This window comes from Elephas maximus, chromosome 3 (genome assembly GCF_024166365.1).
Source record: "Elephas maximus indicus isolate mEleMax1 chromosome 3, mEleMax1 primary haplotype, whole genome shotgun sequence".
NCBI lineage: Eukaryota > Metazoa > Chordata > Mammalia > Proboscidea > Elephantidae > Elephas > Elephas maximus.
In genome coordinates this window covers 216543276-216570091 of record NC_064821.1, presented here as the reverse complement: position 1 = coordinate 216570091, position 26816 = coordinate 216543276, and the positions used below count along the sequence as shown (strand labels likewise).

The window sequence follows — 26816 nt, the reverse complement described above, 5'->3', positions numbered from 1 at the left end:
GGAGAAAAATGTAGAACAAAATTCTAACTCAAAAAGAAAAACCAGACTTGCTGGCCTGACAGAGACTGGAGAAACCCTGAGAGTATGGCCCCCAGACACCCTTTCAGCTCAGTAATGTGGCTACCCCTGACGTTCGCCCTTCAGCCAAAGATTGAACAGACCCATGGAACAAAACAAGACTCAAGCGGCACGCCAGCCTTGCGGCAGAAACTGGAAGGCAGGCGGGAACAGGAAAGCTGGTGATAGGGAACCCAGGGTTGAGACGGGAGAACATTGACATGTCGTGGGTTGTTAACTAACATATTAGAACAATGTGTGTACTAACTGAGAAACTAGTTTGTTCTGTAAACCTTCATCTAAAGTACAACCAAAAAAAAGAAAAAAAAATTAAAAGATGTTTTAAAAGCACAAATTAGAACAACAATGAGATCTCATTCCTTCCTACTGCTAACAAACTTGCTACATTTTTTTTTTTTTTTTATCATTTTTGTTAGGATGCTGAGAAAAAGCTGTTGGGGTAAAAATCTGTACAATGTTCCAAAAGGCAATTTGCCTTTCATGTATCAAGACCCTTGAAAGTGAGATTACTCTACCGAAAATACAGCAATTCCACAAACATAAATGTTCCTCAAAGTGCTATTTATACTAGCAGGCTATTTGAAACTACTTAAATATCCAATTAAAAAAAAAAACCTGTTGCCTTCTAGTTGATTTCGACTCATAGTGACCCTATAGGACACAGTAGAACTGCCCCATAGAGTTTCCAAGGAACACCTGGTGGATTCAAACTGCCAACCTTTTGGTTAGCAGCCGTAGTGCTTAAATACATCCACAGGATGGAATGCTACATAGCCATTAAAAATCATGTTCTTGAAGAATATTTGCAGATGAGACAAAGTACTCATGATCACTTATTAACTGAAAAAAGCAGGTGACAAAACCATATGTGCCATAAAACCATTGTCGTCAAGTCAATTCTGACTCGTAGCAATCCTACAGAACAGAGTAGAACTGCTCCCCAGGGTTTCCAAGGCTGTCATCTTTATGGAAGCTGACTGCCATATCCTCCTCCCATGGAGCACTGGTGGGCTCACACCACTGAGCTTTCAGTTAGCAGCCAGGCACTTAACCAGTGCACAGCCAGGGCTCCTTACACGTGCCATAAACCTACTTAAAAATTTTTACTATATGCAAACTAAAAAACACTGGAAGCCTCCATGAACTACTACCTACTTTACCAAGAGGCCAGAAGAAAGGTATGGTACTCAGCTACGAATACTGAATGTTTTGAACAAGGACTCAATAGATCGATCTTGATCAAAAGGAGGAAAAACGTGGAACAGAAATTCAAATTTTCATTGAAAACCAGACTTACTGGATACATTGAGGCTGAAGGAACCCTTAAGTCTATCACTTGGAAACAACTTTTAAGCCTAGAACTGAAACTATCCTATGAAGTCATCTTTAACCAAACAATTTAGCTCATTTAATAAAGAATGTTGCCTTGAGCATCACATTCTTTAAAAGAATTATCTATATGAGATTAAATGGACAACAGAAACTCTAAAACACAGATGAGAACTTTAAGGGGGCAGAGACTAAGCTAACAGTGGTGAAACAACAAGGGCAGAGATGGGGGAATGGTGACAGGATGTGAAGTCACCACTGTTGATAAGCTGTACAAGGAGAATGGTGACAGGATGTGAAGTCACCACTGTTGATGAGCTGTATAAGGAGAATGGTGACATGATGGGAAGTGACCACTGTTGCTGAGCTGTGTAGGGAGAATGGTGACAGGATGGGAAGTGACCACTGTTGCTGAGCTGTGTAGGGAGAATGGTGACAGGATGGGAAGTGACCACTGTTGAGCTGTGTAGGGAAAATGGTGACAGGGTGTGAAGTGACCACTGTTGCTGAGCTGTGTAGGGAGAATGGTGACAGGATGGGAAGTGACCACTCTTGATGAGATGTGTAGGGAGAATGGTGACAGGATGGGAAGTGACCACTCTTGGTGAGCTGTGTAGGGCAAATGGTGACAGGATGGGAAGTGACCACTGTTGATGAGATGTGTAGGGAGAATGGTGACAGGATGGGAAGTGACCACTCTTGATGAGCTGTGTAGGGAGAATGGTGACAGGATGTGAATGACCACTGTTGATGAGCTGTGTAGGGAGAATGGTGACAGGATAGGAAGTAACCACTGTTGATGAGCTGCGTAGGGAGAATGGTGACAGGACGGGAAGTAACCACTGTTGATGAGCTGCGTAGGGAGAATGGTGACAGGACGGGAAGTGACCACTGTTGATGAGCTGCGTAGGGAGAATGGTGACAGGATGGGAAGTGACCACTGTGGATGAGATGTGTAGGGAGAATGGTGACAGGATGTGAAGTCACCACTGTGGATGAGCTGTATAGGGAGAATGGTGATAGGATAGGAAGTAACCACTGTTGATGAGCTGTGCAGGGAGAATGGTGACAGGATGGGACGTTATCACTGCCCATGAGCTGTACTTGTAAGAATTGTTGAATGGGTGTATGCTCTGTTGTGTATACTTTCACCAAAAATAAAAAGTTAATTAAAAAAAAAATACTGTAGACAAATATACTCAAAACATAAATACTGTTTGCCACTGATTGGTGGGATTATGCTATTTTCTTGTTTTATTCTTATTTTCTGTATTTGTTTACTTACTGGGAAAAAAGATATTTGGGGAAGATTACTGATGAATTTTGACTGATGGTGTCATTCTACGTTCACCACATAGCCGCGGAGCCAACAGGACTCTGGCCGTGGCCGGGGCTTTATGGATGAGGAGGTGTGGGCTCTAGGTGGACCACCAGCCTACCCTCGTTGGCTGCAAAACCTGATAGACTCAAGGGAGCCTGGGGCTTCTTAGCCAGTGACACCATCCTCCTTGGCCCCCTCTGTGTTGTCCCTGACTCCGCTACTATATTCATGATAGAACTTGGGTCTACCCTTCCTGCCCTCGTGAAGTCCAACCTTGCCTGTGATGCATCAAGTGACCATCAGCAGGAATCTCATAAATGATTCTAAGGGTCAGAAACTCACAGCCCGAGCCCGCGAGATGCACAGAACTGCCCCTGACAGCGCAGTGCAGGGTCTGAGAGGACCTCCCGGGAGTAGGAGGTCACCAGCAGGGCCACTCCTGACTGAGCCAGCCACACCCAGGCTTCTAAAAGCACACAAGTTCTCCCAGGTGCCGCTGTCTTTTTCCCCGGGCTGCCTTCCTTCTCCCAGCTCCTCCTCCAGTTCTGAGCTGACCTGCGTCTTCAAGGCCCCTTTCCTGCGGAGGAGGGAGGGTATTTCCTAGCTAGGCTCTACCCATCCAGCTTGGGCCGAGACCGGGCAGCACGTTAGGAAAGATAGAGCTGCAGGGTCAGAAGACCTGGACATCGGGCCTTTCTCAGCTTCTGTTTCTTCTGTTCATTTGTAAAGTGAGAATCAGAGGTTTCTAGAACTTTTTGTGAGCAATGGAACCTTTTTAAAAAATAAAACTAGTGGCAACACCACCACCGCCAGCTGCCGCGGAGTCGGCTCCGACTCCTGGCCCCCAGGCACGTCACACAGACCTGTGCTCCACCGAACTTCACCAGCTGAGCGTTCACAAGAAGATCTCCGGGGCTTTCTTGTGAGGCGTCTTTGGGTGGACCTGAGTTGCCAACCTTTTGGTGCAACTGTTTGCAATACCCAGGGACTTCGCAGATCAGATAGAATCGAGGTGCTCTGATTGAAGGGCCAGAAGAGGCAGAACTCCACTTCCTCATTCTCCCCCACAGCAGAGGCCCCCCGACACCATCCCAAGGATCTAAGACAGTTGAGATCACTGGACTAGATGCTTTCTCAGGTTCCACCCTTTGCACACATTCCTGAGCTCTCTGATGCTCTAAGGCACACTTACCGGTCGACAGCAATGACCCCAAGGGTGAGCATGCTGGCCGAGCTGATCAGCAGGTAGAGTAGGGCCGAGAAGTTGCACCAGACCACACCAAAGATCCATTCCCTCCGAATGGAGCTTGTCACTACGAAAGGCAGCACCAACACAGACAGCAGGAAATTAGACAGGGTCAGGCTGAAGACGAACTTGTTGCTGAGGGTGAGGAGGTAGGACTTCTTGTACAAGGTGACCACAATAACTAGGTTGCCCAGGCAGACGAAAACGGTGATGACAATGATGGCGATGAACTCGGTGACAAGGACGTCCCCTTCACCACCCTTCAGCACAGTCAGGTTGCTCAGCTCCTTCCTGTGGCCGAGGGAGGAGTTCAGGCTCATGGTCAGTGCGCTTCTGCGTGGGGTTGGCAGAACATGCTGGACAACTGGGGAAACAAGGCAAGACCAGGACAGTCATCAGATCCTTCCATCTCCACTTTCCCCAAGAGGACGCCGAGGCCGATAGGGGTTTGTTAGCGCGCCCCAGGTCATCCACCTAGGCCAGCAACACTCAGCCAGTCTTCTCACCCAGGCTTCATACAGTGGACTATTTTCTGCAACCAGCTCTAGGCACGATTCACAGCACCCCTGTGAGCAAAAATCTCTTCCTCCCATCTAAACCACCCTACCCCTTTTCCTGAGGCCAGTAGTTCCAAACCTTTACCGTGCTGAAGAATTACCCGGAGTGCCAGTTCCAAGTCTACTGTTAGGCTCTGCCAGTAGAGATTCTGATTCCAGAGACTAGAGAAGCAGCCTCAGAATCCACGTTTTAAATAGCCAAGTTGAGTGAGGCAGACGATTCTGTTACAGATGGTCCCTGGGGGACTCTGTGGACTACCACTCCTAGGCCTTTGCTACGCAGTGTGGTCCCTGAGACAGCAGCATCAGCATCACCTGGGAGCTTCTCAGAAGTGCAGAATCTTAGGCCCCACCCCTGGCTCACAGAATCGGAATCTGCATTTTAATCCCAGCCCCAGGGGATTCAGGTACATGAGAAAGTCTGACTCTCAGATTATCGTAGGAGCTATTCTCAGTTCCCTGAACAGGGTTTAATCAACTACAATTCATACTGAGACATTGTTAACTGCCCTCGTCAGACATGGTGAGGGAGGACAAGGCTCCAAGCACTCACCATCAATGGGTAAGTGGAGCCACAGGTGAAGGACCTGGCCCACAGTTACCATTCTCTACAAGGTGCAATTCCAGCTCTCAAAAAACTGTTCCAGAGCCTGGCTAAAATTCTCTTTTGGCTAAAATTCAAGAATGACATATTTTAACATTAAATCCTACAGATTTAATGTTTCTCCAAAAATTTGAGTCAACTTTAGTCAGCCCAAAAAATCCCACAGATCAACTGCTCTGGTTTCCCACAAACAGAGGACACCAGAAAGAAAGACTGCTTCCCATGAGCCAGATGACAAGTACCCTGGTGCTTAAACTGCCTACACGTGGCATCAAAACCTTCCCCGCACCCTCCTGGTGACCTGGCATCTCCGTCCAAACACTTCTGGCAACAGGAGGCTACAGAGTAAGGCAGCCCTCCCCTTTGCCAGCAGTCTTCAATGCCATCTGAAAGTTTCCCTTCTGGAGAGATTGCCTGCTACAGCCTATACCAATCCCAGGCCTGCTCACTCAAGCCGCACCAAACAATTCTAATCCATCTTCCAAATGACAGCTCCCAAATACTTCAGAAAGGTACCTGTTTTCCCTTCTCCAGACTAGATCTCCCTATCATTCTTCATTATATGGTTTCCAGACCCTTCACTAACTTGGCCTTCCTGCTCTGGATTCATTCCAAGATGTCTATGACTCTCTTGATTTGTGGTCCCCAAAACTTAACACACCACTCTAGATGTGGTCTAGTAGGTATCCAACACAAAGGGGCCGTTCCCTGCACAGCCCGGGTAATCGTCTTCCACTGGGCACTGTGAGGCTTACGTAAGGGGGTGGCCAACTGGAACCCCACCTGTCTGAAGGCCCCAGTCCCAGTCTTGAGCTTATGGAATTATGTTCCTAAGCTTAAGTATAAAACATTATTTCTGCTAAATTTTATTTTGTGCAATTTTGGCTCATTATCTCCAGGCTGCTAAAATATTCTGAATTTTGATTCAGTCACACAATACATTGTTTCCTCCAGCTTTGTGCCATGAATATGTTTTATCAGAATGCCTTCTGTATCTGTGTCTTTGTAGGGTGATTTCTGATTTTTGTCTTTATTTGGTGAGTTCTGGTTTTTGTTAACTCTTATGTAAGTAAGCTATTAATTGGTATCTCAAAATAAACTTTCTACATAAACATATTATTCTTACGTTAACTGAACAAGTATCAGTATAGTGTAACATGGTGGTTAGGAAAATGGAATTTGAGTCATTAGACAAATTGGGAGAAAATATTTACAGTTTACATCACAGAACGAACAAATCTGTCTTAGAAGATGTACAAGCAGAATGCTTCTTAGAAGCAAGGACGGTGAGACTGTGTCTTCCATACTTTGGACATGTTGTCAGGAGGGATCAGTCCCTGGAGAAGGACATCATGCTTGGCAGAGTACAGGGTCAACAGAAAAGAGGAAGACCCTCAAGGAGGTGGATTGACACAGTGGCTGCAACAATGAGCTTGAGTGTAACAACGATTGTAAGGATGGCTCAGGACCAGGCAGTGTTTTGTTCTGTTGTGCATAGGGTTGCTATGAGTCGGAACCGACTCGATGGCACCTAACAACAACAACATCACAGATAAAGGGCTAATCATCCAAATTTATTTTAAAAATTCCCCAAAAATCAAGATGAAAAACCAGATAGAAAAATGGGTAAAAGACATAAACATAGAGTTCACAAGGTATACCAATGGTATTAAACATATGAAAAGATGTCCAGTTTCACTCAAAATAAGAGAAATGCACATTAAAACTACAATGAGATACCATTTCTTTCCTTTCAGACCAGCAGAAATCCAAAAGCGTGGCAACATGCCTTGTGGGTGAGGCCGTGGGAAACAGGCCCTCTCCTGCGCTCCAGATGGGAATGGAAAATCGTGCACCCTCTGGAGGGCTCAGAAACCCCTAACAAGACCACAGACACATTTACCCTGTGACCCAGCAGTGCCATTTCTAGGTATTTACCCTGAAGATACAAGTTCATAAAATGAAGTAACAGATAGATACACAAGGTTATTTTATGCATTGAGGCACTAGCTAGAAAAAAAAAGGGGGGGATAAGTGAGAAATAAGAATGCATATGCACATACATCTATAAATATATTTGTTTATGCAAATTATTTACAAGCTAATTTTAGTTGGGTTTCTGTTACTGAGTCAGAGGCAACCAAAGCCCCTACACTGGGGTTGATAAAATATTTAGATGTAGCCTTGAATATTTTCTGGAATTAAAGAAACACATGAGTCCTCAGATTGAAAAAGCACATCGAGTTCTGAGAAAAAGTCAGAATAAGGTAACGCCAAGGCACATCATAATGAAAAGGACAAACATCAAAGAGAGAAAACAGTAAAAGCAAATTTGCCTCTGAAGCAATAACAGTTAGATAAACAGCAGACTCTTCGAAACCAAAAATAGAGGGCAGAAAATAGTGTATTAAGAAAAAACACCGTTGCCCGGAAGTCCTACATCACTCAGGAGAGAGGCAAATGAAGCCTGAATGCTTCCTAATGACTCCTCACTTAAGGAAAATTTTCACGAAGAAGGAAACTGAATCCAGAGATAAGGGGTGGATCAGCAGAAAAGAACCTGGTAAATACGTGGATAAATCTAAATTAAGAGCTGTAAAAAATAAAATTTAAATTTAAAAAGTCAAACATCAACAACAAACATAAAAACAGCTAACTTGGGAGATTTAAAACAAGATGACAACTAAAACACTAAGCAAAAAGGAAGGTCTTAGAGGTGTGACTGGAGTAAAACGCTCTAAGTTAGTATGCACACATGGCAGGGACTTCGGTTACAGTTATTTTTCCAGTACCTGGACAAGTGCCTGCCACACAGTAGGTACTCAGTAATTATTTACTGATGAATGACTAGCTTTCAAAACTTTGTCATTATTAAGTCAAATACAACTGTTATCATTATAAAGGTAGTCAATAAAAGAATTTAAAAAATAGGACACAAAGCTTCCAAATCAGAAGATGGAAAAGGGGAATAAAGTACCCCTAGATCTTCGACCTCCTTCCTCTCTCCAGTGGCCTATGAGCAGACACAGTAGTGAACTGTAGGATCAGAGAAGCCAGGATTGGACACAGTCCTTGAGGTCCTCTGGTCCAACCCACCACAGGAGGCAAAGAAGGAACACGGGCCAAAATCCAAAATCCCAGCCTCTGCCAGGAGGCCTGGGGTGGGGAAGGCACAAATCCCAGCAAATCCCCCAGGGTGTACCTTTAAAGAACAAGAAGAGGGGGGATTTGGAATGCCCCAGCCAGAGGAGGCTTCCTGGCAGGCAGCCAGCTCACCCAGGGCCTGACAAGCCAGGGCCCCTTGAACGGAAGCAAATTCTAGTGTGACTCACGCCGCCACTCTCCTGGGCAGTTCTGCTGCCAGACTGTCTACAAAGTTGCTTCAGAACTCCCACAGTCCCCTGGTCCTGACCTGCCAAATAAACCACCTTGTACTCTCCTCTGAGAAACAACCAGACTGTAACAGGACGGAGGCCTTGACAGACACATCAGAGATTACCCACGAAAAAGAGGACAATCTCTCTCAGACAGGTCACCAGGGAAGGTGGACGTTTACTCGCCCTTGGGGCCACAGCTCAATATATTACAATCACTCCTCACTTGGAACTGCCTTCAGTCTTCTTGAACATTCCAGGGGACAGCAAATCACTGCTGGACTAGACTACTGCCATCGCCTCAAGTCATTCAAAGTCAAATTTTGGCACTCAAGTGAGTGATCAATAAGAGTTTGGGTTAAAAAACAAGGCAACAACATAGAATTTTGAGATCCCTATTGTGTTTTGAAAACTGGTTTGCATGGTATTTTACAAGAAATAATGCCAGAAATGCTTTTAGTTGCAAGGGTGACTTGCTCAAGGGAAAGCATTTGTCAAATGTCACTTATTCAGTTGTATAAATTGATTTTGATCTCCGTACAGTCTATTTCTTTTTTCCCTACTCATATTGCTATCACCTGCACTTGTCAGAAAGACCGCGTGGCCTGCTGGTCAAGTGCACAGACTCTGAAGCCAAGCTGCCTGGGTTGAAAGCCTAGCCTCTCCACTTTTTACCTAGGTAAGCCTAAGTCAGTTAATTGACTTCCAATTCCTCACCCATAAAATGAATATTACCTTCTCATAGTGTGCTGTGAACACCAAATGAGTTTGTGAACTGTGTCTGGCACACAGTGAGTCCTCATTACATGTTAGCATCACCATTTGAAAAGGTTTCCCTGATTGTGTTTTGGGAAACCACCCTTCTTTTTTTAGACCATATGATTTGGGTGAGGAGCCCTGGTGGTGCAGTGGTTAAGAGCTCAGCTGCAAACCAGAAGGTCGGCAGTTTGGATCCACCAGCCACACCTTGGAAACCCTATGGGGTAGTTCTACTCTGTCCTATAGGATCACTATGAGTCCGTATCGACTCCACAGCAGTGGATCAGGATTTGGGTGACGCCAACATCACTCAAAGCTCCCAGGGTCAGCTCTTGATTCCAGGCTGGCCAGGTAGTCACAGTGATTCGTCCAGAGATGGTCACACGACCCAGGACTTTGGCTGCTACTATTGGAGGAAAAATTAGCCTACCACTAAGGATGGTAAGTTGACAAGATATGAGCCTGGGATTGAGGCAGCTGGCCATCTTTAGCACTATATGGAGACAGCTTATCGGTAAAGAAAGCTGAAAGAACGAGACAGTGCAAGAGTGAGACAGCAAGCAATTAAGAGAGAGAAGGAGAAAGAACACAAGTGAACCCACAAATGCTGATGAAATAACCTGAGATGCTAAATCTTCTTGCTCTTCTCAGTTATAGAAGGCTGGGGAATTTTCTGTTTCACTTAGGTTAATTTGGCTGAGTTTCTATTACTCGAAACTTAGAGAATCCTGACCAATACTGTGATAGAACATGGTCAGACACGCCATGGTCTGTGTGCAACATGCCAAGGTGCCGCCCATTTTCAAGCTTAGGGCTACTCCTCAGGCATAGCTCTGCTTGCCTACAGCTTTTCACCCCCAGAATGGTCTCTTTGGGACCAGAAGATCCATGCCCCAGTCCACAAGGCGCCCCACCACCTCCACAAGGCCTCTTGTAAATGAGGCCAATGAAAGGAGAGCCTGGGGTCTGCAAACCGCAACCCCAGGCATAGGTGGGCCCTGGGAGGCCCTCAGGGATCAGAAGGAGGCAGGACTCTCAACATCCTCTCCAACTAGGGCTTGTTGGAGAGGGCAAGTAACATCTGTCCTCTCCAGAATCCTGCTCTACAGAAAATACTCTGTTTTAGGATAAGGCTCCCTTCGGATACCCTTAAATATACCCGAGCGAAGTAGTGGTTCACTTCCTCCTCCGCAGCCTGCCTGGAGCTACAGCCCCACCCTCTCTGAGCAGGCCACACCACTTCATTCCCACGCCACAGGTCCCACAGCCTTTGACACCAATTCTTATGAGGAGCTGAGCAGCCAGAAAAGCTGGGACCACCAGATGCCCTCTTCTAAAGAAATCACATGCCAACAGGCGGGCACATAAGACATTCAAGTTACCAACCCTCCAGGCAAGGAAATTCCTAAACACCACTTTAGCCAAGCCCAGGGGAGGCCACAGTGATGCTGTTTTGGCCAGACTCTCAGAGGCTCTTCATCGCAGCACCTCGAATCACATCAGCCACTGCTGGGGAGGTGGGCTGGTAGGAGGGTAGGAAGAAGGTTCTAACAGCCACCTTGTTTTATGTTTAAGGTTACTGAGAGTCAGCTCTCACCCCCATCCATCCCAAACCAGGCTACATGACACACTAAGAGCCAGAAAGAGATGACAGGGTCCCTGGGTCTCCACACAGGGCATTGGCCAAGTACCAAGGGTCCCTCCCTCTCTCCCTCATTCCCTGGTACTCACATGGAAGTTGTTCCCAAAGATGGTAGGCACATGGACTTGGCCTCTGCAATCCTGGAGGGATGTGCCCACCCATCCAACCCAGAGTCTGTCACAAGGTACAGTGCTTCACTCTTCACTCCACTAGGGCACCGCAAACCTAGTAATGTCCTTGTTCCAGGACTCTCACTTAATATGTGGAGCAGCTCTAAGCTCTGGTCTACTTGGGAAAATGCATCAGGGAAAGGACAAGAAGCTAGAGTCAGAACGCCAAATGACCTATGGCCCCTTTCTGAATTCTTACTTTGCCAGTGGCTTTGATCTTTCACACACATACATTATCAGCTTGAGTACTTCACTGCCCTTCACAACATCCTTCGTACGGTGGGCTGGAAGACTGGAGGCCTGGGTTCTTTTCCAGATTCTGCCACTATGATCCTGTCCACAAGAACATCAGCAGTGAGGCTTTCAAGTATCTTTCCAAAACCAATCTTTTGGTTCCTAAGCATAGACATTTTTCAAGACTCAATCCTTAATCCAGTCCTTTCTCCCTACACCCTTGAGAACTGTACCTATTTCCAGAGTACTGCTTAATTATTATCAATAAAAATCAGTATTTGCAAACACTGCAACATACAAAGTACGTTTACACACATCACCTCATTTGATCTTCTGAATCACTTTTAGAGGTAGAAGTTATTATTCTCCCCATTTTAGAGAAGCAGCATAACATAATGGTTAAGACCACGAACTCTGAAACAAGAGAGCTGAGTTCAAATTCTGGCTCTACTACTTGCTGGCTCTATGACCTGTGCATGCTACTTTACCTCTCTGGGCATCAGCTTTCCCATCTCTACAATGGGGATAACAGGAATTACCAACCTCACAGGGTTGTTGGGAGGAATGAATGAGTTAATACTTGTATAGTTCTTAGAATAGTGCTCAACTCCATGTGCTTGTTAAATAATAAAATGGGAAACTGAGGCTCAGAAATGTTAAATTACTAGGTCAAAAGAACAGCAGGTAGTAGGCCACAACTTGGCCCTTTGGATATAAGCCTATCTGTAATCTATCCATCCACCTGGCAGAAGAGATTCTATATGGTCTGGCCTCATCTACTTCCCAGACTTCTCTCCCACCGACCCTTCGTGTACTCTCTGCTCCAGCCAGCTGTGCTAAGTCTCCCACTGAAAAGATGTCACCATTGTAATTCCAATTTGCTCTTGTTTGTGCCTATCCTCTATTTGGAATATTCTCCCTGTTTGTGGGATGAATGAATAAGACTAAGTCTGTAATATTTTACTGATATACTGGTCTAATAACTTCACTGAAAGAGAGAAGGGAAGAAAGAAACAAACGGGGTGGAGGGGTGGAGAGAATACTGCAGCTTGATACAACGCAAAAAATACACCAGGGCACGTTTGCTTTAACTTCTCCCCTTCCCTACAGGGCTTGGAGAGTCATGAAATGCATGAAGCCAGCAATCTTCACAGCCTTTTATCCAGACTGTTAGAGATGAGAAGAACTTTAGAAAACATCCAGCCTCATCTCAGGCTGTAACAGATGAGGGAACCAGGGCTTGTCTAGCATGCACTATTCCCCACAAGGGACTAGTATGGCACTTACTTCCAAGGCTGAGCCGCTGAATAAAACCACTAACTGACCCAGCAGATGGGACTCCCCAGGTTCTATGCTAAAACACAGCTCAACTTTCCGCTCATCACACACCTCTGTTTGCATTTTTTTGTTGTGACATGTTAGAGAACCTAAGGAACACTCAGTATCCAGCAAAGTTGGATTCTGAGCCATAGTTGAATTTTTTGAAAGGCAACTGGCTTCTTTCCCAGGATTCCACCAGAAATATTAAAAACTGCCATCATTTCCTCATGCTCCTGAGTCAACACAGACAAGGGAGGCTCCACTTCAGCCTCCAGGAAGCCCACAAACGTCCCTCTGAACTCAGGATGAAGAGTCTTAAGCCCTAAGAGGAAAGTGCTTTAGGAAAAGGGAAGAAAAAGCAGCTGTGGTGTTTCCACAGCTATTCAGGGAAGCTTTAGGGCAAGCCCTCGCTATAGAAATAACCTTTCCACTGCACAGGTTATCTTTTCTTTGCCGGCCCACAGGATACCCGGCCCAGACCACGCTATCCCCCTGGGTGGCAGAAGGGCCAAAATGCAGCTTTTAAGGGGAGGCTCAGGGGAGGCTCCACAGACAGTGGCCCACAGCCATCCTGCCTGGAACTGGGATCCCAGCAAATCCCAAAGGTAAAGCTGGGTCAAACCAGGTCAGAACTGCCCAGGGCCACTCCAAATCTACCTGACAATGCTTCCAAATGAGGTGATTCAACAGGCGACTGGACCAAGGACCTGGTTAGGAGACCCTACTCAGACGGCAAGAAGTGAAGGCCACTCCTCAGGGTACCGAACTCGTATACCCGACTGGCTACTCAGCGTCTCCACTTGAGCGTCACAGGCATCACGAGCTTAGCGCATCCAAAACCAGATTTCAAATTTCCTGCCTCTCAAACCTGAGATGGCTCTTCCCCGTCTCATGTTGTGGTACCTCCATTCTCCCAGTTGCTCAAACCCCAGACTTTAGAGTCAGTCCTGACTCCCCATTTTCTCTCACATCCCATATTTGGTCTGTTAGCAATTCTATTGGCTCTACTTTTGAAATGTACATAGAATTCAACTATGTCTGCTACCACCACTCTGGTCCAGGCTACATTATGTTTCTTCTGGATGACTGAAATAGCTTCCACCCTAATCTACCTGCTTTTGCCCTTGAACCCATTTTCAACAAAGCAGCCAGAATGAGTCTGTTTAAAAAAAAAAGTTCAGAATAAGTCATTCCTCCACTCAGACCCCCAAAGGGATTCTGGTGTCACTCAGTAAGTTCCTGTCTCGACTTGCATCTCCTAACTTGACCTGGCTCTTCCTTACTGCTCCAACCTCATAATGAAAATTACTTTCTATTCCTTCCACCCCAAACACACTGGCCTCCTCACCGTTTTCCAAGCACATCCATCAGGCATGCTCACACCTCACCAAACTTCTGTTCCCTATGCCTAGACCGTCCTCACCCCAAACACCTTTGTCGGTCACTCTCTTACTTCCCCTAGGCCCTCACTTCCTTAGGGCCCAGAAGTTGACGTGTCCACAAAGCCTCTGGAGTCCATCCACAGAACCCAGCGTTGCATGCTCCCTTCCATTACCTCATTCCCCATTCCCTTCTCTACTTTTTTGCCTCAGGATGCACGTGTGTGTGTGTGTGCATGCACATACATATATCCTCAGGATGTGTGTGTGTGTGTGCACTCACATACGTATACACACGTATGCACTGCAGAGCCATAGATGGCTTTTGTGTGGCCTTTCTAGCCATAGTCTTGTAACTCCCACCCGAGTGACTGGGCAGGGCAGTGCAGACATGGTAATTGTGGCCCACCAAAGGCACTGGTAAGTTTTGCCATCCTTCTGGGCTTGAAATAAGCCACCCCAGAGGCAGGAGAGAGAAGAATCCCACCACCACCAAGAAAGAAGAGCCAGTGCATCCTTTATACCAGGGATCCCTGCGCTGAGAAGCTCCTGGAAGCAGGAGACCGAGAGAGAGAAGGAGCTCTCACCCTGAAGACACTGAGAAGTGGTGGTAGGAGAGACCTGGCAGCACAGACCCAGCAGCAGGAGACGGTGCAGGGCTTCCCGGCCCATGGAGAGAGGAAGCTGAGTGCCTCTGGGCATAGGCAGAGGGCCAGGGAGAAGCAGGCCGGGAAGCATGGCTGGGAAGAGGCTGTCCTGATGGAAGAACTGCATCCTTGAGTGTTTCTGAGCCTGAATTGTAACCTGTTACTTCCCTAATAAACCCCATAATCATGACTATGGTCTGTGAGTTCTGTGTGGCCACTGCAATGAATTACTGAACCCAGCAGATGGGAGGGGCAGTTAGCGTCAGAATTGGTAAAGATGGCAGAGAGGGGAGGCATGTCTGAGCCCCACCTCATAAGAATCAGCCTTGGGCTGTTGATCTTGACTCTCCTTCCTCCCTTTGAACTTAGAGGAGGTCAGGCACCGCCCTCATGCAGTTTTTAACACACACATACTCACCACTCATCTGTCAGTTTGTTGTACTATGGTGGCTTGCATGTTACTACAGTTCTGGAAGCTATGCCACCAGTATTTCAAATACCAGCAAGGTCACCCAAAGTAGACAGGTTTCAGCAAGGTTTCTGTACTAAGGCAGACTAGGAAGAAAGGCCTGGTGATGTACGTTAAAAAAATTAGCCAGTGTTGTGGGGACCATAGTCTCTGGAATATCTCACTCAATTGGCATGACATAGTTTATAAAGAAAATGTTCTACATTCTACTTTGCTGAGTAGCGTCTGGGGTCTTAAAAGCCTATGAGCAGCTATCTAAGACACTCCGTTGGTTTTGCCCCTTCAGGAGCAAGGGAGAATGAAGAAAACTAAAGACATAAGGGAAAGATTAGTCCAAAGGACTAATGGACCACATCTCCCATGGCCTCCGCCAGACTAAGCCCAGTACAGCCAGGTGGTGCCCGGCTACCACTGCTCTGACAGGGATCACAATAGAGGGTCCCAGACAGAGCTGAAGAAAAATGGAGAACAAAATTCTAATTCACAAAAAAAGACCAGACTCACTGGCCTGACAGAGACTGGAGAAACCCCAAGAGTATGGCCCCCGGACATGCTTTTAGCTCAGAAATGAAGTCACTCCTGAGGTTCACCCTTCAGCCTAAGATTAAACAGGTCCATAAAACAAAACAGGACTAAAAGGGCACACCAGTCCAGGGGCAGGGACTAGAAGGCAGGAGGGGACAGGACAGCTGATAATAGGGAACCCAAGGTCGAGAAGGGAGAGTGTTGACACGTCGTGGGGTTGTTAACCAATGTCATAGAACAATGTGTGTACTAACTGTTTAATGAGAAACTAGTTTGTTCTGTAAACCTTCGCCTAAAGTACAATACAAAATAAAATAAAATAAATTAGCCAATGAAAATCTTATGGATCACAACATAGAGGGCCAACGAGAGCATAATAGCCACAACGATGGAGTCAGACATGCTGGTGATCATGAAGATGGCACAGGACCAGCAAGGTTTCATTCTGTTATACATGAGGTCACCATGAGTCAGAGTCGTCTCCGCAGCAGCTACAGCAACAAAACAACACACACACACAAATACATATATAGAAACACACACATACACACACGCATATATACAAACACACACACATACACACTCACATATACACACACATATATACAAACACACACAATACACACACACACACACACACAAATACACACACACGCATACACGGTACTTACTTATCTTGTTAATGACTTTCTTCCCTACAAGGAATTTGGGGTCTGTAGATTTTTTGGTCAGCACCTAAAACAGTGCCTGGCATACAGTAAGTGCCCAATAAACGTGTGATAAATAAATGAATATCTGAATGAACAACCAGGCATTAGATATCCTGGCACACTTCTCTCCACAGGCCTAAGTGGATTTAACGAGTAAAGACCTGCTTAACAATTTCTAAGGTCCAGTGTTCCTGTTTTCTGGCTACTCAGCTTCCCCTTTACATTCGCTCCCTCTATAAACTATCGTACCACACATCCTCTAACTTAGGCGTTCTCAAGCTGTGGGTGGCAGTGATTGTGACGGGCCTTCCCAGCCAAATGCCCTCCAAGCCCTGTGCACAGGCCAAATAAATAATGGCTTGCACGTATGTGAACTATTACACTTCAAATGTCTATAAATGCTACTGTGGTCAACAAAATTCAAATTCATTTTTCACAGTGTTACTGATCACAGCAGCTTTTAGAAATGAAGCATTTTCTTCAACTGAACAAATACTAAAAAGGCAGGTGAGGATCCCTGATCCACTCAGCCTGGGAAGGTTGGGAGGTGACCACCAGAAGTCACTCCCCTCTCCCAGCCCACTCATCTCCTTACTGCCACTCTGGGAAGGACATCTAGCTCATGGCCCAGGGGAAAGGGGAAACTTCGAGGAACATTTCCAGAACACTCCCAGAACACTCCACCCACAAAACGACCCTTTCCACGTCTTACTACCTAAGTCTTCCTTTTATATTTTAGTTATCCTTTCAGACACGCACGTCTTCTCTGGGTATAAGCTTTTATTTTTAGTGGGGATGCTTTTCCCTCTAGATAGTATGTGAATCCTACAATGCACAGGACAGTCCCCCACGACAAGGAATTATCCAGCCAAAAACGTCGACAGAGTCAAGGTGGAGAAAGTCTGTTCTACAGCAACAATTTGGGTTCATTCTTCTTATTGCTTTTACCGTATATACTTATTAGACAGCTCAAGGAAAATAAAACAATCCCTTCCGTAAACACACACACGCACATGTATTCCAAGAAGACAAGAAAAGACGGAAGCTATGCTGAGAGTGAGACTGAGATGATCACTTCCATCACGAGATAAACAATGATTACTATGCTAACTGGCTTTTATCCTTAATTTTCTTTTTTAACTCATTATCATCACAGAAGCAAGCAAACTAATTAAGCCCATATTGCTAAAGCTGAGAATATTATTCACAAACAGCTGAATACCCTTTCTCTGATGACCATACCTGAGACAGATGCAATCCTACACACCCCTTAGGAATAGGGGATGTCCCCTCCTCACCTTGCCGTGACAGTCACGCCACCACCGGTTCCTGGATACTCCTATATTGTTGCCCCCCAGGTAGCTCCCCTTCTCACTCCTCACTCGACCACTCAACAAATGTTTACTGAATACCTGCTCTGGGCAGGGGCGGATTATCCAAAAAGCAAGGTAAGCATGGGCTGATTTGTGCTTACTTACTAATTTGTGCTTACTTACACGTGAATGATCTCACATGGATCTCACTTTGATGTGGTGTGGTGAAACCCATGTGAAATTGTTCACTATAGATTAGTAAGTAAGCACAAGTAAGCCCATGCTTACTTTGTTTATTGGATAATCTGCCCCTGACTCCAAGCTATAACTCTACTCATGACTGGGGCATAGACTGAATAAGACAGGCCAGTGCCTCTCATCTCCTGGAGCTTACATGGTGGCGGGGCCGGTGCGGGGTCGGGGGGGACAGCGAGTAAACAAGCAAACAATAAAGGTATAACATAATTCCAGATAGTTGTGCACGCTATGAAGAAAAGCAGAACAGGATAAGAGGAGAGGGAATGGGTGAGTGGGCTTACACAGGGTAGTCAGGGAAGACTCTCTGAGGAGGTGACATTGAAGCAGAGCCCAATGAGGCAAAAGAATAAGCCACATACAGATTTAGGAGAGGAGCACTCCAGGCTCGGAGGTCAGAATGCCTGGTTAAAGGACAGCAAGGAACGTGGAGAGAAGGGGAAAGGAGAATGGTAGCCTCTGGAAGCAGGCAGGGGATAGATTACATAGGCCCCTGCGGGTAGTGTAAGGAATTCGGGTTTATTCTACACATGATGTCACTGAGTGATGTGGCTGGCTCATGTTTTAAAAGGGTCGCTCTGCTGCTGGGTGAAGAGTGCGCTGTACAGAGCAACCATGGAGGCAGGCAGACGAGTTAGGAGGCTGCAGCTATGGTCCACATGCTAGATGGAGACTTGGACCAGGGTCATGGTAACAGAGGAGGTGAGAAGTGATTAGATTTACTCACCACCTTACAGACTCCTACAGCTTAGAGCTAAAAAAGGACTTAGAAGTAACACGTTCTACCAAAATCAAACCCATTGCCATCAAGTTAATTCCGACTCATAGCAACCCTACAGGACAGAGTAGAACTGCCCCATAGGGTTTCCAAGGAGCAGCTGGTAGATTCAAACTGCTGACCTTTTGGTTAGCAGCTAAGCTCTTAACCACTGTGCCACCAGGGCTTCATTTTACAGGTGCTGAAACTGAAGCCCAGACAGGTGCAATGATTTGCCTCTAGTCATGTACCTGATTTTGACAAAGCCCACATATCCTGATTGCTGTCACTACAGTTCTGCCCTTACCTGGCCATCCCTGGGCTGAGACGGAGAACGCACAAGAAATGTAACAATAGGACCCCTAAGGGCTATAAGGGTAGTCCTAGCCATGTTCAAAATAAATGACTAAATTTGTTTTGGGAAAGGCCATTCCCTTCTAATTGCCCAATCCAGTGGGCCTGTCCTCTCTGCACATCTGGCTCTTTTGACCACTTTTACTTTTTTTTTCCCTTGGCTCACCTGCTCCTGCTTCATCCTGCCTCTCTCTCCTTTAGTTTTCCTTAACCACCTTGTTCACGGCTGATCATCCCATCCTGTGTTACTGATTCCCACCATGCTGTCTGGGGCACTATTGCCACCTTTCTCATTTACAGAGGAAATTAACTGTTTGTGTCCTGTGTCTCTTTCCCTTCCTTGGTAGTTGCCCCTGAATTTTCTTCCGAGATCCATCTTTCTCTACTCCAAGTCCACTTGCAATGACCCACGGCCCACCAATTAGCACATCCCAACTCCCTATGACCCACTCAGAGCTTACGAGACATAACAAGACTGCTGCTGGGATAGCTAAGAGAAAGACCATTCCCCTCTCCCTCTGGACATGAACCTGCAGCTTCCGCCTGCCATCAGGAGGGGAGAGCCACCACATGAAACAAGAGTTGAAAAATGAGTTCTGATGAAATCATTTAATCCCTGAAGCTAGCCACGCCTGAAGCCAGATACGCTTTTGAGCTTTTTTAGAGATATGAGGCAATTCTTTTCCCTTTTGCCTAAGCCAATTTTAACCAGATATTCTACCACTCACAAAAGAAAGAGTCCGATCAGATACCCCATCTCTCTATACATACTCCCTCTGTATAAGCACCCTCTCTAGTTTTTACTTCTGGGTCTTCATCTACAGCCTAGACGACCCTTCAGAGCTCCAGACTCATACCCAACCACCTACTAGATGTGAACCCTGGTGACACAGTGGTTAAGAGCTCAACTGCTAAGCAAAAAGTCCTAAGTTCAAATCCACCAGCTGCTCGTTGGAAACCCTACAGGGCAGTTCTACTCTGTCCTATAGAGTTGCTGTGATTTGGAACGTTGGAATTGACTCGACAGCAATGGGTTTTTTGGTTACACCCAGGCACCTCAAAGTCATTACAAAATGAAACTGATCATCTCTGCTTCTGCCGTCCCCCCTCCCCATATGGTTTCTCTGATAAAATACCACCACCCACCCAATCACTCAATTCAGAAACCTGGGATGTCCTACTCTTACCAGGTCATCCTGACCTTGAGTAGATTAATAAATATATCTTTCCATACTTATTTCCCAGAGTGTTAGGATGGAATGAGATAATGTCTCAAAAGCAATAAATGTCAGTCTATTCCATTCCCTGTCACTGACATCCAGTGCATTGCCACTAAATCCTAAGCCAAACTTTGTCCGCACCACCACCACCCCAGCTCAGAGTCCTCGTCATCATTCCTCTGGATTATTACCAGACATTTCTATTTCGTCTTCTTATGTCTGATCTCACCCCCAGAGGTCAGATCCTCCAGACTGATGGTCCCCAAACATAAGCCTGACATCATGTCATTCCTTGCTACCCACAGAATGTACTTATTTGCAGGTCATACAGGGGTCTGTATTGCCTGTCCCCTCCGGACCCCATCCTGCACTTCAGCTATCCCAAATCACTCATAGTTCTCCAAATACCCTCTGCTGTTCTCTAACTCTGCGGCTTCATGCTCAGTTCCCACTGCCCAGAATGCCCTTCCTCCCTCTCTACCCACCTAGGGAAGAGCTCATCCCTTAAGACTGGGTTTAAAAACATCACAGTAGAAGCAAAAGGAAATAGAGACGCTAAATTTACTAGAGTTTTACATACAAATTCAAACCTAACCTCCCCAACGTCCAGACAGGAAAGAAACTGGAAAAAAAAATTAAAAGACAAGAAAGTAATTAAGAGTATCTTTTAAAGGGAAAAGAAAGCAAATAGAAAAGAGAAGATTTAGGAGGCTATATAATCTTGAGATAGGAGAGGGCTCCTGAAGCAAGACAGAAAACCTGAAGCCACAAAGACAAAAGACAATAAATGTAACCTCATAAAAATTTTTAAAACTTCCACACAAAAGATACGACCAATAAAGTTCAGGTAACAGACGTAAAAGATGAAATATTTGACATATTAACAAGAGAAGGATAAGACCCAGAATTTAGAAAGAGTCCCACAAATCAATGAAATTACAAATAATCCAACAAAAAATGGTCAAAGGATTGAATTGGGGCAATTAGAGGAAGTATAAATTGGTTAGGCTTTTTTTTTAGGGTAAGTTTGGAAGAATCTGTCAACATTTGAACTTTGTGTTGCTCCAGCAGTACCTCCTCACTGAAGGCATAACAGCTTCCCCAGCCAGGCTGAGAACTCGCTCTCTGCTTCTCAGGGCTCCCTCAATGCATTTGCCATGACTGTCTCCTCTCCCCTGCCGGGCACACAGCACGCCAAGGAAATAGATAAAAAACAGCTGCAAGCACGCTCTCCTGGGGTGGGACAAGAATAACAGATCAGAATGAGTGCTGGTTGAATGAATGAAGTACGAGTCATAAAGTCAATCCTTCTTGCAAACTCCATGCAGCACTGACAGCTATCTCAGCTTTGTGGATGTTTTGTTGAAGAAAAGCACGGAGAAGACACCACTTCTGCCCTCCAGTCATACTTGCTGCATCTCAGAAGGACAGCAAGTATTCCCAAAGGTCTAAAGAAGAGGTTGCAAGTGGCAGCCTGCAGACCATAACTAGTCTGCACTTATAATTTGGTTGTTCCACATATTTAAAAAAAAAATTTTTTTTAATTAGTTACCAACTTTGAAAGTATGGAGCTTTTTGTCATAAAGCTCCAGATTTACAGCTTCTCCAAAGGCTCAGATGAGGCAACAATGTGCTGGGACTTTGTGGCACCTGCCTCCTTGGGGAGGTGAACTTACTCTGCCTGCGGCTCCCACCCAGCCCTCCTGCCCCGCCTTCCTCCTGAGCTCAGGGGTCCCTGACGGGCCCCAGCCAGCAAAGGGCTTTATACCAGAGAACTGTTCCTCCTTCCTCCTGAGCTCAGGGGTCCCTGACTGGCCCCAGCCAGCAAAGGGCTTTATACCAGAGAACTGTCCCTCCTTCCTCCTGAGCTCAGGGGTACCTGACTGGCTCCAGCTGGCAAAGGGGTTCATATCACACAGCCATTCCTCCTTCCTCCTGAGCTCAGGGGTCTCTGACTGGCGCCAGCTGGCAAAGCCTTATGTCAACAAGGAGGACACAATCTACAGGTTTAAGTTGTATCTTGAGTTGTCTTGAGTCAGTCTCTTTTCAGATATAAAAGAAGCAAGCAGAGAGGAGAGACACTTCCTACCACCAAGAAAAAAGAGCCGGGAGCAGAGCACATCCTTTGGACCTAGGGTGTCTGTGCTGAGAAACTCCTAGACCAGGGGAAGATTGATGACAAGGACCTTCCCCCAGAACTGTCAGAGAGAGAAAGCCTTTCCCTGGAGCTGGTGCCCTCAGTTTGGACTTCTAGTCTCCTGGACTGTGAGAGAATAAAAAACTGTACATGAAAGTGCTTGTAAGCACCTTGCAAGTATAAAATAAGATGGGACAGGCAAAGGGGGGCACTCTGACAGAACTGACAGAAAAGGGCTGCACAGATCCCAGTTAAAGAGACCCGCCTGTATGATCTAAGGTCCCTCCCTGCTCATCTCCTCTTTCTGCCCTAGGGCCCTGAGGATGCCTCTCCCTCCCCTGATCTCAGTGGCTGTAAACCATCCCATTGCCTTCACGGAGAACTGCCCCACAGAGCTTCCAAGGAGCGCCTGGTGGATTTGAACTGCCAACCTTTTAGTTTGCAGCCATAGCACTTAACCACTCTGCCACCAGAATTTCCAAGGTGGCTGTAGTAAGCTGGATTGTAAGGGAAAACTACTATCCTGTAGCAGGAGCTCTCTGGAGCTCATTGCAAGGTCCTGGTCACAGAGGGAGAAGAGGCTAAGGCTGAAAGGACAGAAATGCCTGTCCTCCCCCGCCCCAGGGACAGCTGAGACAGGGTCCCTGATCTTATCTCTGTCCCTACTGGACCAATCTAGAACCGAGGTCCTCTCCCTCCAAAACCACACCCCTTCCTTACTTCACGGGATCAAACGACTGCTCTTGAAAGCACTCTGTAAAACGGATGAAAGGAACAACAACGAACAAAAATAGCCCCGAGGATGGATGTAAAGTAAACCAAATGGGAGTCTAGGCGGTTGCTGGCAAGGAGGTCTCTCTGGAAAGCACAGAGAACATCCCACCTGTCCAACAGACGTTCTCATCCCACCGGCCTTTGTCAAAAGGTTGCACGGGGGAACCCAGATTAACCGAGTCTCCCTCTTGCAGATCTGACGGGCAGAGGCACCCACTTCGCGGCGCCGGGCCGGCCGGGAGACTTCTGGGCGCGCCTCCCACCGAGCCTGTGGGAGACAGCGCCCTGAGCCCCGACTGGGAGAATGTTGCTCACCTGGTCCTCGTGGATTCCAGCCCGGGGTCGAGGCCCCTTCGCCTCACACCCCTCTCCCTGGGGAGGGCGTGGAGCACTAGCCGGAGAAGCACTGCGCCCAGCAGCAGGGTCCCAGGCAGGCACCGAAACCTCCCCTTTCCGGGCGACGTGAGAGGGGGATTTGGGCGGCGCGGGAGAAATGGGGCGGGCGGCACTCAACAGCATGGGGTGGGCCTCTCAGAAGCCCCTGGCCGCTGCGGAGGGGCGCGCCCCCAAGATCTCACAAAGAGCTCTGGCTCCCCAAAGCAAGGTGGGGTGCGGCCGGAAGAGCAGCCCCTACCTCCAAGGGGGGAGCGAGAGGAAAAGGGCCGTGGAGGCGGGGAGGCGTGGAGGCAGGGGGAGCGGAGACCCTTCTCCGCCAGCCCTCCCTGCACAATGAACTCAGACCCGCTCCATCCCGGTAAGCACCCCTTCCGCCCGGACCCGCGCCACCAGCCCGCTGCTCACCCCGCAGCCGCCGCCGCGGCAGCTCAGGGCCCGGCCGGACCGCCTCACCGTTCGGCCGCCGCCGCTTCCTTCCTCCCAGCCGCGCTCGGGACTGAAGGTTTCGGGTTTCAGCCCCCCGAGCCCCGCTTCGCTCCTCCCGCCGCCCCGCCACGAGCACGCGGAGCGGGCCCGCGCAGGCCAAGTAACTTCGCGGCCGGCGTCCCCGCGCGCCCCCCGGCCCCCCGCCGGGGACCCAGCGCCCTCCCGGCCCCCCGCCGGCGTCCCCGCGCCCCCCGGCCCCCACCGGCTTCCCCGAGCCCCCTCCCGACCCCCCTGGGGACCCAGCGCCCTCCCGGCCCCCCGCCGGCGTCCCCGCGCCCCCCGGCCCCCACCGGCTTCCCCGAGCCCCCTCCCGACCCCCCTGGGGACCCAGCGCCCTCCCGGCCCCCCGCCGGCGTCCCCGCGCCCCCCCCCAGCCCCCTGCCGGCTTCCCCGCGCCACCCCCGACCCCCCCTGGGGACCCAGCGCCCTCCCGGTCCCCCGCCGGCGTCCCCGCGCCCCCCGGCCCCCACCGGCTTCCCCGAGCCCCCCCCCGACCCCCCCTGGGGACCCAGCGCCCTCCCGGCCCCCCGCCGGCGTCCCCGCGCCCCCCCCCAGCCCCCCGCCGGCTTCCCCGCGCGCCCCCCGGCCCCTCGCGGCTCACGGCCGACCCCAGCCCCGCGCCGGCTTCCCCCGCGCCGCCTCAGCCCGGCGGTGCCGCTTTCCTCGAGTCTGCCGGGCCTCCCCGGCCACTTTCCCGTTTCTTCCCACCACCAGCCTCAGCTGCTGGTCTTTGTCTCGCCCTTACCCTCTCGGCTCGCCCCACTTTTCGTTTCTTCTGTAAACCTTTGTGGTTCCTACTTGGGCCCTCCTGGTTCCCGTTCTTCCGTCCCAGTTCCAGCGTTTGGGACGTCCCCTTTTCCATTTCTCTCTCCATCACACACGTACTTTCAGATTCTCCCCGCAGGCTCCCTGCAGCCCCAGTCTCCTCCTCTAGTCTGGTTGTGAGGCTTCCTGGCGTCGCCTTTCCTGCTGCTTTCATGCACCCCACCAGTGTGTCTGAGCATCCGCCTGGTGCCAGGCGCTGTCCTGGGCCCAGGGAATATCACGGTGAATTAGCCGGGAAGCCTGCCTCTGAGGAACCCACAGCCCGGGGTCCGGGGGGTGGTGAAGAAGGGCGATGGGGGTAAACAGGTTTTCACAAAGCTACCGAAAGGCCAGGGAGCAGTAATTAGGGTACAGAAGCCGGGGCGCTGCCAGCTCGGAGCAGAACAGTCCTTTCTCACAGTTGGTCTTTTTGCCTTTCCTCTCCCCCACGTTCTGTGCCTCACCCCAGCCTCCTGCGTTTTCTATGCAGCAGTCTTAGTAAGGGATGAAAAGTTGAAGTAAACAATAAAACTAGTAAAAAGAAAAGAAAAGAAACGGGCACCAAAATAACCAGGTAAGAAGTTATAAAGCTCAGTTCACTAAACTCCAGCAGAAAATGACCCGGCACTTCGAGCAGGATTCGGGGTTCCCTGAAATCCATCTGAGAAATGGACTAATTATTCCCCGTCTGCGGCCGACAGCGTGGGAGCTGCTGCGTTACGGTCGTTGCGTTACGGTCGTACCGCTGAGACGCCTGTTAGAGCAGTAATTTACCTAGCACCTGCCAAACATGCTGCTTGCTTCACAGACAAATGAGATAATAGGGGGAAAAAAACGGAATGGAGGCCTTATTATTCCTATGGGATAGATGCTTTATTTGGTAAAAAAAAAAAAAAAATGGAAGCTAGAACTTTCTTAGAGTTAGGTCACCCGGGGAGCCAGATGCTTGAAGGCACTTAAAGCCGTTTGTTCTCAGGAGTATTTTAGACATTTGTTCTAAAATCCCTACTTATTTCTTCAGTTTGCACTAACTCAAACGCTGGCTAAGCTTTGTGACCCTGGGGCAGTTAGACAACCCTTCTGAGTCTCAGCTTATTCATATATAAAATGGGGATAGTCAAACCTGCCTATCTGTGAAGTGAAAAGATTGAATGAGGCGCTGTACGTAGTCACCCAGATTACAGAGCCTGAGAGCTGGGCCTTTTGAAAGGTGGTATATGTAAGGAAGGGCTGAAAGTATGTGCTACAGACTGTGTGGACAGAATGCTATCCAAAAACAAACAATTATGGCTCTTTCCGCTGCGGATCCACCCACACGTCCTTCACACTGAGCAGACTTCTCCCAAACTTATTCTGGTTTATTTGAACTCTTCAGTTGAAAACATTTCCCCCAGCTTCTCATTATCAATGTATTATTCATCCCAAAGGCTTGCTTTCCATCCTCATACGCTCAGAACTTACTGTGTGTTCAGGATAGAAATGGCTGCCAACAAATGCATTTTTCCAATTGCTCTTAAGATTTTTTTTCTTCTTCTAGAGCTAATACTGAGCTGTGAGCAGTATTCAGTCAGACTCAGAGGAAAGATAGAAAAATTATTATTAAAGTATTGATTTCACTATATATCACTGTAAAGGTGACAGTCATGTAAAAACCATGAAATTGATTTTGTGCAAGAATTTAATTTTTTTTTCAAAAATAAGAAGAGAAAGATATATAATAAATTCTCATTTCCCAAACCAGTTTGATAAGCCATTCTCTTCTAGGACCCCAAAGAACTTCTGGACTAAGAAAGGGGAGGCCTCATCCAACTGAGTTCCAAATGCTTGCTGCAGAACTCACCTGTGATGGTTCTTAGCTACCATGAGTCGATTCTGCGGCCCCAGGCAGCTAAAGTAGAACTGCTGCATAGGGTTATCCAAGCTGTGACCAGATCTGAAGCGGATCACCAGGCCTGT

At 47.9% G+C, this 26816-nt stretch overlaps 2 protein-coding genes across 8 annotated transcripts in view; one reads left to right on the top strand and one right to left on the bottom strand.

Annotated features, from left to right (window-relative positions):
* GPR161 (G protein-coupled receptor 161) overlaps positions 1-25365 on the bottom strand; it is a 73466-nt gene extending 48101 nt beyond the window's left edge. For 3 of the 7 annotated variants that reach the window (XR_007516898.1, XM_049881326.1, XM_049881327.1), the window contains exons 1-2: positions 24802-25365; positions 3921-4338 (exon numbers count right to left, since the gene is read on the bottom strand). Coding sequence is in view for 6 of the 7 variants with exons in the window: in XM_049881326.1 (XP_049737283.1) it covers positions 3921-4294 (374 nt within the window). In the remaining variant the exon portion in view is untranslated. Of the gene's footprint in view, positions 1-3920; positions 4339-21337; positions 21751-23489; positions 23920-23975; positions 24112-24801 lie in introns of those variants that run through there. The other 4 variants (XM_049881325.1, XM_049881323.1, XM_049881328.1 and 1 more) reach the window with 4 other exon arrangements.
* On the top strand, positions 11030-25001 carry LOC126071546 (uncharacterized). The gene is made up of 3 exons (XM_049875727.1): positions 11030-11094; positions 13099-13239; positions 23369-25001. Exons 1-3 carry the CDS (start codon positions 11030-11032, stop codon positions 24999-25001), a joined length of 1839 nt encoding a protein of 612 aa, XP_049731684.1.
* Positions 25366-26816: the final 1451 nt, after the last annotated feature.

Excerpts from the sequence above, each read along its gene's own strand:
- LOC126071546 (XM_049875727.1), top strand. The coding sequence starts at position 11,030 with ATGGACTTGGCCTCTGCAATCCTGGAGGGATGTGCCCACCCATCCAAC. Across the intron at positions 11,095-13,098 it reads AACCCAGAGTCTGTCACAAG|GATACCCGGCCCAGACCACG; the intron begins GTACAGTGCTTC and ends GCCGGCCCACAG. Across the intron at positions 13,240-23,368 it reads GATCCCAGCAAATCCCAAAG|ATCTGACGGGCAGAGGCACC; the intron begins GTAAAGCTGGGT and ends TCCCTCTTGCAG.